Below are 13369 nucleotides of genomic sequence, written 5' to 3'. Positions count from 1 at the left end.
AGTGCAGGTTAAGAAGCATAGAGAAATAGGACGTGATATTCAAGGTGTGGAACTGAGGGCTGGTGAGTTTACAGAAGCTTGATGACTGAATGGTATACACAGCACATGATGCATAGATATTTAATAAGTTATCCGATTCATTCATTGGTAAATGTCCAATGAGGTCATGTCTGTACTAGACTTTATATCCTGTCCTACACCAAAGTGTACACTGTGTGGCAGTAGGGAGCCACAATGAGCACAGAACATTAGAGGCGTCCCACCTTGTTAACATGTTGCTTTGCTTGGTTACTTTTTTAAGTGCAACACACACACATAAACACACACACACACACACATGCACACACGCACACACACGTGCACACACACACGCACACACACGCAAAAGCACACACACATACACACACGCACACACACATACACACACACACACACACACACACAGACACACACAAATAGCATATATCCTTCAACTGTTTCATCTTACAGCTCTGGTCTGTGTGTGACATTAGAGCCGTGCCGTGGCTGCAGTGACCTTGAGGCTGCATTTGACCAAAGACAATGTGGCAGCGGTAGAATGTTGATTCTCACTTCAGTTCAGATCTGTCCACTTAAGGTCTTCCTCTGAGGATGAATACTCAGCAGATGGTGTATGAATGGAATTTGGACTCAAGGCCGTTGACGCTTAATCATCCTCATTCTGTGCTTTAGTAAACTAGAAATCAGTCAGGGCACGCACACACACGTATAAGATCACATGCACTCAAACACACAAGCTGAAAATCATAAAGCACTGCAGAGGAATCCTCTGTCCAACTCTATTTTCCTTCGCTGTACAGTTAATGTAATTACTGTAATTAGAAAGGTCCCTGGGGTGCGGGTGTAGGGGTGGGGACAGAGGGTCTTTGGCTTAGGAGGGGGGCGAAAGGACGGGACGGGCCTTTCCTCAGGAAAACATATCACCTTCCACCACAATAGGGCCCGTCAGGAAACCACAGGCAGCCACATTGCTCTCTTGAGCCACCGAGTACTTTCAGACACGCTCTCACACTTGTCAGTCGCACACACACATCCACACACTTCACAGCCTGGCAGCACGCACAGCCACACACTCCAGGATGAGATTGTACTAAAACACTGCAAAGCCATCATATCAGGTAGGTCCTCATCCTCTGTACTCACAGACCTGATTCCTATCAGTGTCCATATTGTTGTGTTTCTCTGTTGAGGTTTTACTAGTTGTTGCCTAATCTATGATAGCTGCTCATCCTTTTGTGTTGTTGACATACTGAAGGTTTGAAACTGTCACTTACTCTGGTATGGAAAGTATAAAAAACCTGATTGTCTTGTGTGCTGACCCTCTCTGCTTTTTGTGATATTGTAGTGACGGAGGTTCTAATCTAGACTTAAGTTCACAGCACAGCAGATACAACTATTGCATATCCATCAAAATCCTTTATTAATGTCGGAGGTTTTTATTTCACCTTTTGTTTTCACAAGACAGTTTTCCTTTAGAGGCTTTAAACCTCTTTACAAGTGTTTGCCTGGCCCCCACCTCTGGGACAGGCCAATAAACAATACATAAGTATAGGAATAGATAATCAAAGGTTATCAAATTGTTTCAGCATCACATATAATGTTTGAAGACTATGTTCAGACATTAAAAAATAAAATGAAATGCATGATACCAGAGCAAATTCAACAAAAGCTGACAAAATGGATGTAGATGACCCAAATACATGAATTACAACCATGATTTCAGCATAGAAGTCAGCTTGAGATCCGATAATTGTAACTTTATGTTCACAAGAAAAAATGTCTGCAGAGGATGTTGGTTTCATAATAGAGTTTCCAGGTGTAAGTGTATTATTGAAGTGCTGAGGGGTGAATACCTTGTGGTTCAGGAGATAGAGCCTCCACTAATCAGAATGTCGCTGGTTTGATCACTGGCTCCTCCATGACGAGTGCCAAAGTGTCCTTGGGCAAGACACTGAGCCCCAAATATGCCTCACGCAACTTTGCGTGAGGCATATGTGTGTGAGAGATGTGTGAAAAAGATGTGTGAAAAAGAGCTGCATATAGATGAACTGTATTAATGTGTGTTTGGGTGAATTATACAACTGTACTGTATAGTGCTTTGAGTTGTCATCAAAACTAGAAAAGCTATATAAATAGAAACCATATAGTGATGGCTTATTTTAATGCTTCTGCTTTGAGGTAAAAAAGTGTCAAACAGCTATGTTAGAGTTTGTTAAAACAATACTAACATCACCCTTCTGTTCACTGAGACAGTGTAAAAAGATTTCTTCCTAATTAGATGTCATTGGATACAAGAGAGAAAAAGAAACAGTCAAAGGTAGAGTTAAAGCTTATGAGGCTTCAGCCCCTGAGATATCCAAATATTCTAAGGTTACAGTGTTTTTAATAAAAAAAATCCTTAATTAATTATGTTTCCGCAGATAGAGTTTCCTTGCTAAGCTGAATAGGAAGGATAGTGACACAAAGATGGAATTTTATAATATGACTCACTTTTGGAAATATCTAATTAATTTGCGTAGCTTTGCTGAAGCCTTAACTTTAAGAATTACACAGAACAAGGGCTCCGCCTCCTGTATCAGCCCCACCTGAAATGAGAGTGTAAACCCAATGTTACAGGTCAATAACAATATCATTTTGATGTAATTCAGTTTTATTTCATTACTGTACACTAAAAACAACAGGCTGGTTTGACAGCCTCCGGTAAATAAACCAACATACCAACCTCTTTTACATTGTGTCTTCCAATTAATCACAACATGATCAATTATCCTTTGTGACTAAAAACAGAAATCAGTACAGTGTTCTGACAAAAACAGAAACTCAATATGACAGAAATAACATGATTTAGTTTTATGTTAGACTGATTCACTAAACTCACAGCAGAAAATAAAATCAATACATTTCAATCAAGGGACCAGATCTTTATTACATTTAAGTAATGACTGATAAATAAAAGAGATCTGAAAACTGTCTAAAATAGTCCTACCACAGTGAATCCTATACTGTATACACCACTCCTGTCAATCATATGTTGGTTAGTCTCAACAAGCTGCAGGTCGACCTTTCCTGACCAGGTCCACATGAGTGCTTGTTGATGAATGCTGTTATATTTATGTAAGGCCGCAGTGCAGCACACGTAAATGCAGCAATATTATGAATACATATTTCCTATTTGCTTATTGAAGAGCATCACATAACCAGCATGTGGAAGAATGTTTTTGATTCTGCTTATATAAACTGTCTGGTGACCGACACACAGTTTCCCACGTCTCATGATTTGATCTTTCAGTCACACAACTTGTTGTTTTCTCTAAGACAATAGAATATAAGTAGACTGCTACAAGTCATGTTTATCCCAAATAGAAATGAAGCACCAGATAGTATCAAATATGTAGTGTCAGATAGTGTCAAATACACTAAATCATATTAAAGTTAATGTGACAATCACATTTCACTTGTCTGATCTGTTCTGGGAGACTCATTCATAATAAATGATTGCGCTACATAAAGCATAATCCTTTCTGCCATTCTGAGACTCACACATTGTTCCTGTCTTTCAGTTTTTCAAGAATCTAATTTGCAACCATGCCCATTCTGAAGACGCTCCCGGGAAGCTCAAAGAGCTGCCACGAGTTCCCCAGAGTGAACGGTGAACTGATTCTGCCTCGGCTGGACCTAGACCTCAGGGAACTCAATGATCTGAAAGATCTGAATGACCTGAAGGATCTGAACAAAAACCTGAACCCCTTTGAGGATGTGGACCTGGATGAGGATGCGAGGAATGGAGGTGACATGGGGCTTATCATGGGGAAGGTCAGGGGTAACCACCAGCTCAGGACCTCCCGTGATGGAGAAGAGGAGGAGAATGAGTTGAACTCAGAGAGGCACGGGACAGGGAACCCTAAAGGGAAACCTCTCAGGGGGACCCTGGAGCGGATCTGTGGAGTTTCACCCCTCAAAACCCTTGGCAAATTGGGGAAGGGGCTCCGCATATCGGGACGCAACGTGTGGGGGAACAACTACCCCCACTACAGCCCTGGAGACTCAAATACACTCCCGCCAGAGAGGGAGAAAAAGAAAGGGCTGCGCAGAGGCTCAGAGGGAATTATGAGCCTACTCGGGTGAGGAGCGTGTGGAGGAAGGAGACTAAATTAATCTAATTTAATCTCTATTTGGATTTCTAATATGAAGAGTAAAAAGGTTTTGTTGAAATGTTTTAGGTATTGTAGAGTTATTTTAAGTATGATATCTTAGCTTATGCAATGTATAATATTTACCCCTGCTGTACAAATCTACAGCACATGATGTGTAAACCCATGAACCACATGATTTTTTTTATTTAAAAATAGAAAGGATTAAGTGTGTTTTTATTAAAAGGAGAGTGGCACCATTTGATGGATGCACCAATCCCTGCATAAATTAAGTAAAACAAAATTTTGATTGATTTTGTATTAAAGATAACACGTTTATCTTCTTTATTGAACACATTTTCAGGTATTAAAAGCAAATAACATCCCATAACATTAACAGGGGTCAAATTAATTCAAAGGATTCCCTAGAAAAAAAACGGAGACAAATCAGAGTCAAGGCCTTTTGAGCAGCTGAGTTCTCAGAGTGTGATGTATTAGTCTCTGAGTCCCAGAGATGACACAGAAAAATGGCAAATCATGTTACCTTTGCTTGTCAGTAATAGCCGAACATATAGTGTGTTTACTTTATGTGGAGTTATGCAATGTGCCATAACAACCTATCGACGGAACCTCCTTTGTTTTCCAGTGACATGTGTACTTGCTTACTGAATTGAGCTATTTTTAACAGAGGCAGTCAGGGTTGATGTGTGATTGTAGCTGCTACTTGGCACGCACACTACAATACAAACCTCAAGTCTCCTTATTACCATTCATACTGTGTACTGTACTGCATACAATCAATGTGAGTCATATTCAAGCCCTTGCAGCCACAGTCATTCACGTTCTTTGCTGCTGCTGTGGATGTTGTGCAGCTTCAGAGATCGACGTAAGGAGGAGCGAAGAGAGAGCCTGCCCTGTGGGGACCTGAGCACAGACATCGAGGCGGAGGCTTCCAGGCGGCCCTCCTTCCTCAGGATGGTCAATTTGGGCAAGCTGAAGAGGGAATCCATGTCCGACAAGGCCTCCCAAGAGGACGAGGAGGAAACGATGGAGGAGGAGCCGGTGGTTAAAACCAGAGAGCCCCTCTCAGGTAATAAAACCCTGATCACATTCGCCTACTTACATATTAAGACCTCAAAGAATAATTTTTTAAGAGTAGCGTCCCTCATATTTGAGAACTTTTCTGTCCCTGGTTTAGTCTAAGTTGTACTTGACAATCTGAGTAAACTCTCTGATGAGTTTGAGAGGTCCCCAGATCCCAGAGTCACTGGGTTCAATCACCAGCAGACTGTGAAATCAGGAAATGAGCACACTTCCTCCTATTCCAGGTTCCTCTAGATATATGTTCAACCAGGCTACTGTTCACAGACTCCACAGGGAACCCCACTCTGAATAGAACAGTGTGCAGAATGAGCAACAAATAACCCAATTTGTCAGTCAGGCACACGCGCAGCTGCTTAATAATGATGAATGAACAGAGTCGGGATGTTTGGTTAATCCTCCATTTTCTGAAGGTTGCAAATAAACAGATCTATTTTCCTCTTCTTGGTCTCCAAAGTGTTGGAGATCCTGCAGTTGGTCAACCACAGGGACCTTCTACTGGCCGACACACACATGCAGGAGTTGGAGCGAGAGTGTGAGCTGCTGTCTCATCTGGCGACCCCATCTACTCCCACGCTATGTCCCAGCACTCCCCTCAGCATGATCCCCTTCTCATCCTCATCCCTCGATGACTCCCTCAGCTCCAACGCAACGCTGGACTCGGGCCGGCGGAAGGTGAAAGACGTGGAGCTCTTGTATGAGGCCCTGCAGAGGGAAATGTGGGACGTAGTGAGGGAGTCCCTCCGCCAGCCCAGCGCTGGTCCAAACCTTGGGCTTGTGGTGCTAGTGATTCAACAGGAGGAGCATGCGGATGCTACGTGGGCTCTGAGAGGGGAGACAAAGCCTGAGGAAGACACCCCTCAAATCAACACCAGCCAGCGTCCCCGGCGATTGAAGATGAAGTGGAGACAGGCTGTGGCGGAGGCTGCAGACTGGAGCCTGCCACATCAGGTGGATACACAGGCAGGACAACTGTCCTCGTACCTGGAGCGTCTGAGGAGCAGAATGGTGGATGACCTTGATGCAGCGAGGAGGAATGCAGTGTCCATCTACCCAGAGGAGTTTTCTGCATTCCAGGTGTACTTGGAGAGCTACCATCGAGCTGTGGCCAAACGTCTTCGCACTATCACCAGTGGGCCGCTGCAGATATCAGATGTCTATTCCCTGCTGGACTGGTTCTACAACATCTACAACAGGTAGGGTACCTAATTAGTTACCGAACCTGGGTGCTCAGAAAGCTGAAGTACTAAGTAATATTTCACTGCATTCCACCAGGGACGTCTTAGGAACCATTGGCACAACCACACCTATCAACTACAGCCCTCTGGAAACAATTCTGCCCCAAGACACAGTGGACAGACTGGAGCAGGACTGTATCAGTATTGTCAGGGTATGACATCTTGTTTTTGCTTCTCTGTTTCTTAGAAAATCTGAACAACTGAGAGATTTTAATTTTCTTGGTCTGATTTTCAGGACAAGGTGACAACAGAGCTTATTCAGGTTCTGGATGAAGAGGAGCGGCGATGGGCCCAGACGCTGCACATAGAGGAGTATCAGTCACACCTTGCACGCTCTGTCATCCAGGTACATCGTCATATGCTATTTTTGCTGTGAAAGAAACCTTGGAATGATTTAAACCATTTTTCTAAGACACTGCTTTCTTATCACTGAATTCCAGAGGCTAAAAGTGGATTTGGACAGATCCACATCAGTGAACCAGTTTCTTGGGGCAAGAGTGGCTCGCTGTAGTCTAACTGGATTGGCTGACTTCCTCTACAAGTGAGTACATGCGAACAAAAAAGTATCAAATCAGAGAAACATTCAATCAAAGACTGAGAGTTAAGTTATTACTCAACTTTGTGAAAGTAGCAAACATGATTTAACTTGCAACATTTCAGATGGCAAAAACTAAATAAACTTCAGCAGGTATATAGTAGAGTAATAATGATATTGGAATAGTATTCTCTATTTCGTCAACACAGAGCTTCATTTTGTTGATGCTAAAGATCACTAGAACAGAGACTAGAACAACATGCAGGGATCACAAAACCAGCACTAGGCTGGTTTAAGTCATACTGGAGGATTACAATTTGTTCATGTCTATGACATACAAAAGTTAGTCATGGAGTTCCACAAGGTTATGTATTGGGGCCATTGCTTTAAACTTTATATATGCTTCCTTTCTGCAATATTATCAGACTTAATTATGTAAAGGGCCTTGATTTGTGGCGCTATAGAAATGCAAGGTAATTGAATTGATTGAGCTTTAATTTTTGTATATAGCCTGAGGATATCTTGAATGCCACAGTCTATTAAAAAGACAGGATGATTATTGTTTTGTATTAACATTTTCATACAACTTGTTTGTGTTAGTTTCAACAGGAAGGTGGAGATGTTTCATAACACTCAGGCGGAATTTGGAGACCGAGGGGACGGATATGTTTCCAGGACCATAGCTCTAGTCAACTGCTGCCCTCCTCTGAGGTAACAATTATAAAAAAATCACCATTCAATAGATGTAATTTTATTCTTTGGTGTGGGGAGCACCACAGTAGCTGAACCCACTGCTTCACACCTCCTTTATGTTCTCCAGATCATTTGTGGAGCGCTGCAGGCAGTGTGACCCACAGGGCGGCGAGGAGTCAGCGCAGAGAGCCAACTCGTCTCTGGACAAGATCATCAACCAGTCAGTCAGGATGCTGACTGATCGACTGTTTGAGCACATCAGGGTGAGTAAGACATGATCACGTCTCATCTCAGTCTGTAAAGCTTGTTTCCCTTTAACTAGACCCCGATGACTGTGCAGATAATTTCTATTGTCACCTTTTCCTGTACAGATGCGTGTTAGACTAGCAGGCAGCAGACTGCTCAGTGGTCCCCTAACATGTTATTACGTTGTGTATTTGCCTAGTAAGATATATTTTCATATTCATAAATGAGTATTTCAGCCTTTGTTACTCTATATCAGGGCAAGTGAACAAATCTACGAATCTTTTACTCAAGTAAAAGTAGAAATTCTGCAGTGTTTAGGTAAATATACTCCATTACAAGTGATACAAAAAAGAGCATAGAGTAATATAGAGAAATTGTACAGATGGATGATGTTCATGTTTTATTGATGAATATTTGATATTTAATTATATAATTGAACCATTAAAAACTAAATTGCAGCTTAAAACTGCTAACATAATATTTATCGGAAAATGTCACCAAATTGTCAAGAAAGTCATATGTTTTGCATGCAAAACTTAAGTTTGACAAATAACTAGTGTATGCAGTAAATGTACTGCAGTAAAAAGTAAAATATCTTCCTCTAAAAATGTAATGGTGCACAAGTATATAGTGCTGGAACAATACATGTAAGCACAAGTACCTCAAAATTGTACTCAAGTAGAGCACTTCCTTATATGTACTTTAATCTAACTAATCAGATCTTGGTCTGTCGTTGCAGCCTTTCTTTGACAAACTGATGAAGAGAAAATGGCTGAATAACACAGAGGCATTTGAAGCCATTGAAGCCAGCATTAAACAACACTTTAAGAAATTCAGACGAATGGACTGTCCACCATATCAGGTAACACCTGTGAGATCACATGAAGTTTAACATGTAGACGTAAATGCAGTATTTGCTTGAAGGTCATATGTCGCCAGTGAGGGACTAATGTTATGATTGACTGACAGACGCTGGTGGGTGAGGTGCACAGGCGGGTCATGGTAGAGTATGTCAGAGCCATCATGCGTGGACGGGTAATCTGCACATCTTCCAAGATGAGGAAGAGGATGGCATTCCGTCTGCAAGATGAGGCCAAACAGCTGAAAGGACTTTTTAAAGATCTGGTGAGTCTGGTCCTCACACGATTCACAAACATTATCTTTATTAAACTGAATCAGGTGAGGCCATAAACCTGATTCTGACCCCACCTATGATAAGTGATTCCAAAATGCTTATTGTTCAAAACAGTGAACAGAGCTGGCGAAGGCGAATGCAGAGTGTGGTGGCTCTGAATGGAGCCTGACCCTCAAACTTCCTAGGTCAGGAATAACTCAGACAGTGTTGATACAGGAGTGAGCTCTAAAAAATGGCTGCCGTCATTGAGATGGAGATGGATGAACCAGGCTTACGTTAGCACTTGCCTGGGGGGCGGGGGGAGTATAAAACAACTTGGCCTGTCATTGTGGCATTTGCCCCCTTTGTGTGTGTGAGTTCAAACAAGTGTCCATCACCTCGGCTGACAACAGGAAGCCGCTGTGCTCAGGAGGAACTTCCTGTTCCTGTCAGCTGGCCAGCTTTGATGTGGCTCAGGGATGGCCTTGATGGCCTTTTTTGCGGAGGAGTGAGATGAAGTATCTGTGGAAACTGGGAACTTGGCATTGGGGGTAGATCGTTTTTAATGGCCATCCGAAACAGACATTATTTTTAGTGAATGCCAAGTCAAAGAATTCTGCTTTCTTTTTCCTGAGTGTTTGACGGAAAAAAGGACCTGGAAAAACAGAGGTGGAGTTTTGTTATTCTCTCAGGATATCACCTAAATGTTTGGCCTCTCACCTTCGGAGGTATTAATCTTTGTTTCGTCCTCTTCAAAACACATTTATAATTGGCAGAAGAAGCCATCTGGATAAACAGGGATACCAAATAAAAAGTGCAGTGAACTTCACATTTAGTCAGGCAAATTTCCAAAAGGAAGTCAAATGAGAATATAAATTCCATCATTTAAAAAAATGGTAATAAACTCTGTCACATGTTTTTAATCGAACTTAATGTGTCTTCTCTCTGCTTCAGGATTCAAGCTCATCTTGGTTGGACAGCATCATCTGCCACCTAGCTGACATCATTCTCCTGGAGGACACTCCCTCCATCCAGATGGAGGTGGCTGTCCTGGTGAAAGAGTTCCCAGATATACGGTGAGGCTCTTAAATAAATTAGCAGTGTTGGAATGTTTCTGTTGCAACCAGGAAGTGTCTCTGAACCCCAAAAGGTCATATACTCTTTTATGCTTACGGCTTCACATTCAGATTGCTGTTGTTGGCTCGTAGCCAAACCAGAGAAACTGTAAAACGATGGATGTTTTTGTGTGTGTGTGTCACAATGGATCAAAACAAGGAAAAGGAGCACGGAAACATATCTACATTAACTTTGCTATTTTCGGAGAGGAGCGAGGGGCTGTTTTGAGAATGGATGAGGCTGAGAGGCCTCGGGGAGGATGGGGGAGCGGGGGGCTGTTTGTGCACAGATTAAGACTCAGGTGACGGTTGGCAACCTACGGCCGTGTGTGACGCATAGCCCTCTGCGGAACAGACAGGAAGCTGCTGCCGAGTACTTCCTGTTCCTGCCACCCTGCAGGAGACAGACTGGTGCCACACTTGTGAAAACTCGTGAATCAAAGAGAGAGAGGTGTGGAAGAGAAGAACAAAACACAGCAGTGCAGACATGGAGACATGCTAACTCACCGCTTGACTCATCCCTTTTGTTTACTTTATGGCATCCCCTGCTGGTATTTTGGGAGATCAGAGGCTGCCGCTCTTCCTTGAGATTTCTGGGTGCTTCATTTAACTCCAGCACAGTCCATTCATAGACTGTGACTACACCTGGGAATACATGTCAGTCCTTCCAACCTCCTTCCACTCTTTCCTCCGTATTTAGTCATCTCACAGAGGGCCGTGTCCGTCAAGCTGGAGTGTGACCTTTGGGGTTGCGTCTCAAATACCGTTACAATGATAACAGGAAGTGCAGTTTACATTGTGAAATAAAGGGAGGAATCTATGTCTGTCAGTCTGTCAGTTTTCTAGAGAAACACTTCAGAAAGCAAATCAATTATGAGCTGCTGTCAAGAAATACAGACTGACAAACAGGCAGACAGGCAAACCGGCAGGCACACAGGCAGACAGTCAGACAGGCAAACAGGCAAACATGCAGACAGACAGACAGACAGACAGACAGACAGACAGACAGACAGACAGACAGACAGACAGGCAAACCGGCAGCCAGACAGACTGACAGACAGACAGACAGACAGACAGACAGACAGACAGACAGGCAGACAGACAGTCAGACAGGCAAACAGGCAGACAGGCAGACAAACCCGCAGCCAGCCAGCCAGCCAGACAGACAGACAGACAGACAGACAGACAGGTAGGCAAACCGGCAGCCAGACAGACTGACAGACAGACAGACAGACAGGCAGGCAGACAGTCAGACAGGCAAACAGGCAAACAGGCAAACAGGCAGACAGGCAGACAAACCCGCAGCCAGACAGACAGGCAGCCAGACAGACAGGCAGACAGACAGACAGGCAGACAGACAGACAGGCAGACAGACAGACAGGCAGACAGACAGATAGACAGACAGACAGACAGACAGACAGACAGACAGACAGACAGACAGACAGACAGACAAACCGGCAGCCCGACAGACTGACAGACAGTCAGACAGGCAAACAGGCACACAAACATGCAGACAGGCAGACAGGCAAACCGGCAGCCAGCCAGACAAATCCGCAGCCAGACAGGCAGACAGGCAGACAGGCAGACAGGCAGACAGACAGACAGACAGACAGACTTCTCAATTTATGCCTCAAAAATCACAAAAAAACACAAATAAGAGCTGACTGAGATTTTTTTTCTTTCTATGATATTCTTCCCCTGTAGATTGTAGCACAACGATTCTTAGTTTCAATACATGAAACAATTGAAAAAATTACTATCAATGTTATGATCCAGTTCTGCTGACAGATATCCCGAAACACTGGACCTTGAATGTAGCTACAACTTCTTATGAAATGGTTCTTATTTGGAAAGTGACACCAAATATTCTGTTCCAGGAACAAATGCTGTGACTCATACAGATGTGACTGTTTCTCATAATCATTTGATGACAGCTAACAGGCTGAGATTTCATTAACACCCGTCTACCTCCCTTCCCCTCCTCATCCTCCTCATATCCTTCCTCTGCACAGGAAGAAGCACGTCTCCACCCTGCTGAACGTACGGGGGATGATGCGGCAGGCGGAACGCCAGGAGATCCTCAACATCGTCAAAGACTTTGAGTGCACGAGCGCCCTCATGTGCCGTGACCACGCCCTCTTCTCTGACATCCCCATCACCTCAGAGGTGCACTGCATCAGCTTGGGCCTCCTCCGGCTCGCCATGACCGTCTCCAACTGGTTCTCTGAGCACCGTCTGAGGCGAAACCGCAGGATAAGTGTGAGGAACGCAGCACCTCAACCCTCGGAGAATGTGGAAGACACAAATAAGCTTCACAGAGAAGACTAGCTGTTGGTGTGTTGTGTTAGGATAGCAGTCACAGATGGGCTGTGACGATTCTGATGAGATGATGAGATGTGCATGCACCTTGACCAAAAACTGTACCAAATATTGTTAACAGCCATTTAAGAAACTTGACCTCAGGTACTGCCTGTACTGTACACGCTCACTTACTTACTGACACTTGTGCATTTTTAGTGGAATAGTGAAACGTTATAGCTCATTATCATTTGCAGTTGTTTCATTTTGATCCAGACAAATACAGAAATAAAATAAGTGACATAAAATAACCTCAAAATGTAACCTCTCCACTTCGCCTTTCATTCCTGCAAACAACTGCAGAAACAACTGCTAGCAGATGCAATGCAATATGATGTAGGATGTTTGCTATTTAACATGTATTTACTCAAACATATATACCCATTCTCTGGTATATAGTACATATGTATGTGAGGAAATAGTGTATGGAAATGTATATGTGTCGAACTGTCACTGTGAATGATATGGATCTGTTCCTGGAACCATAATAAAACCCATTGACTGGGTGGATTAAACAGACTCAGCAGCTCTATTATTGGGACTTTTAATACTCTGTTAATACTGTATACTGAGTTTCAGCTGAAAAAAAAAATGGAAACGTGTTTGTCGGCATCTTGTCACAGCTCTGTCAAGTCTCAGAATGGATTTGTTTTATTTTAGTTCTAACTTTAGGTGTTTTGTCCTTGAACGTGGGCATGTCAGACAATAAGTCTGGAGCTATGTTAAACAATACATACCAAACAGATATGGGCCAGAGGGTCTGACGTAGGACTGATGCTGTCAGTATATATACACACACA

At 43.2% G+C, this 13369-nt stretch overlaps 1 protein-coding gene across 1 annotated transcript; it reads left to right on the top strand.

Annotated features, from left to right (window-relative positions):
* The first annotated feature begins 964 nt into the window (after positions 1–964).
* On the top strand, positions 965–13088 carry exoc3l2a (exocyst complex component 3-like 2a). The gene is made up of 13 exons (XM_053441434.1): positions 965–1157; positions 3600–4160; positions 5042–5259; positions 5728–6466; positions 6546–6660; positions 6744–6854; positions 6949–7049; positions 7644–7754; positions 7864–7999; positions 8722–8844; positions 8952–9107; positions 10051–10172; positions 12224–13088. Exons 2-13 carry the CDS (start codon positions 3625–3627, stop codon positions 12537–12539), a joined length of 2784 nt encoding a protein of 927 aa, XP_053297409.1. The 5' UTR covers positions 965–1157; positions 3600–3624; the 3' UTR covers positions 12540–13088.
* The last annotated feature ends 281 nt before the right edge of the window (positions 13089–13369 follow it).

Source organism: Pleuronectes platessa, chromosome 15 (genome assembly GCF_947347685.1).
Source record: "Pleuronectes platessa chromosome 15, fPlePla1.1, whole genome shotgun sequence".
Lineage (NCBI taxonomy): Eukaryota > Metazoa > Chordata > Actinopteri > Pleuronectiformes > Pleuronectidae > Pleuronectes > Pleuronectes platessa.
Note: the sequence above shows the minus strand (reverse complement) of the source record. Positions and strands in the feature narration are given on the sequence as shown.

What these genes read in the sequence shown, in the direction of transcription:
- exoc3l2a (XM_053441434.1), top strand. Translation starts at nt 3,625, where the DNA reads ATGCCCATTCTGAAGACGCTCCCGGGAAGCTCAAAGAGCTGCCACGAG. An exon ending in GGAATTATGAGCCTACTCGG is followed by an intron (nt 4,161 to 5,041) that starts GTGAGGAGCGTG and finishes GATGTTGTGCAG; the next exon opens with CTTCAGAGATCGACGTAAGG. An exon ending in TGGACTGTCCACCATATCAG is followed by an intron (nt 8,845 to 8,951) that starts GTAACACCTGTG and finishes ATTGACTGACAG; the next exon opens with ACGCTGGTGGGTGAGGTGCA.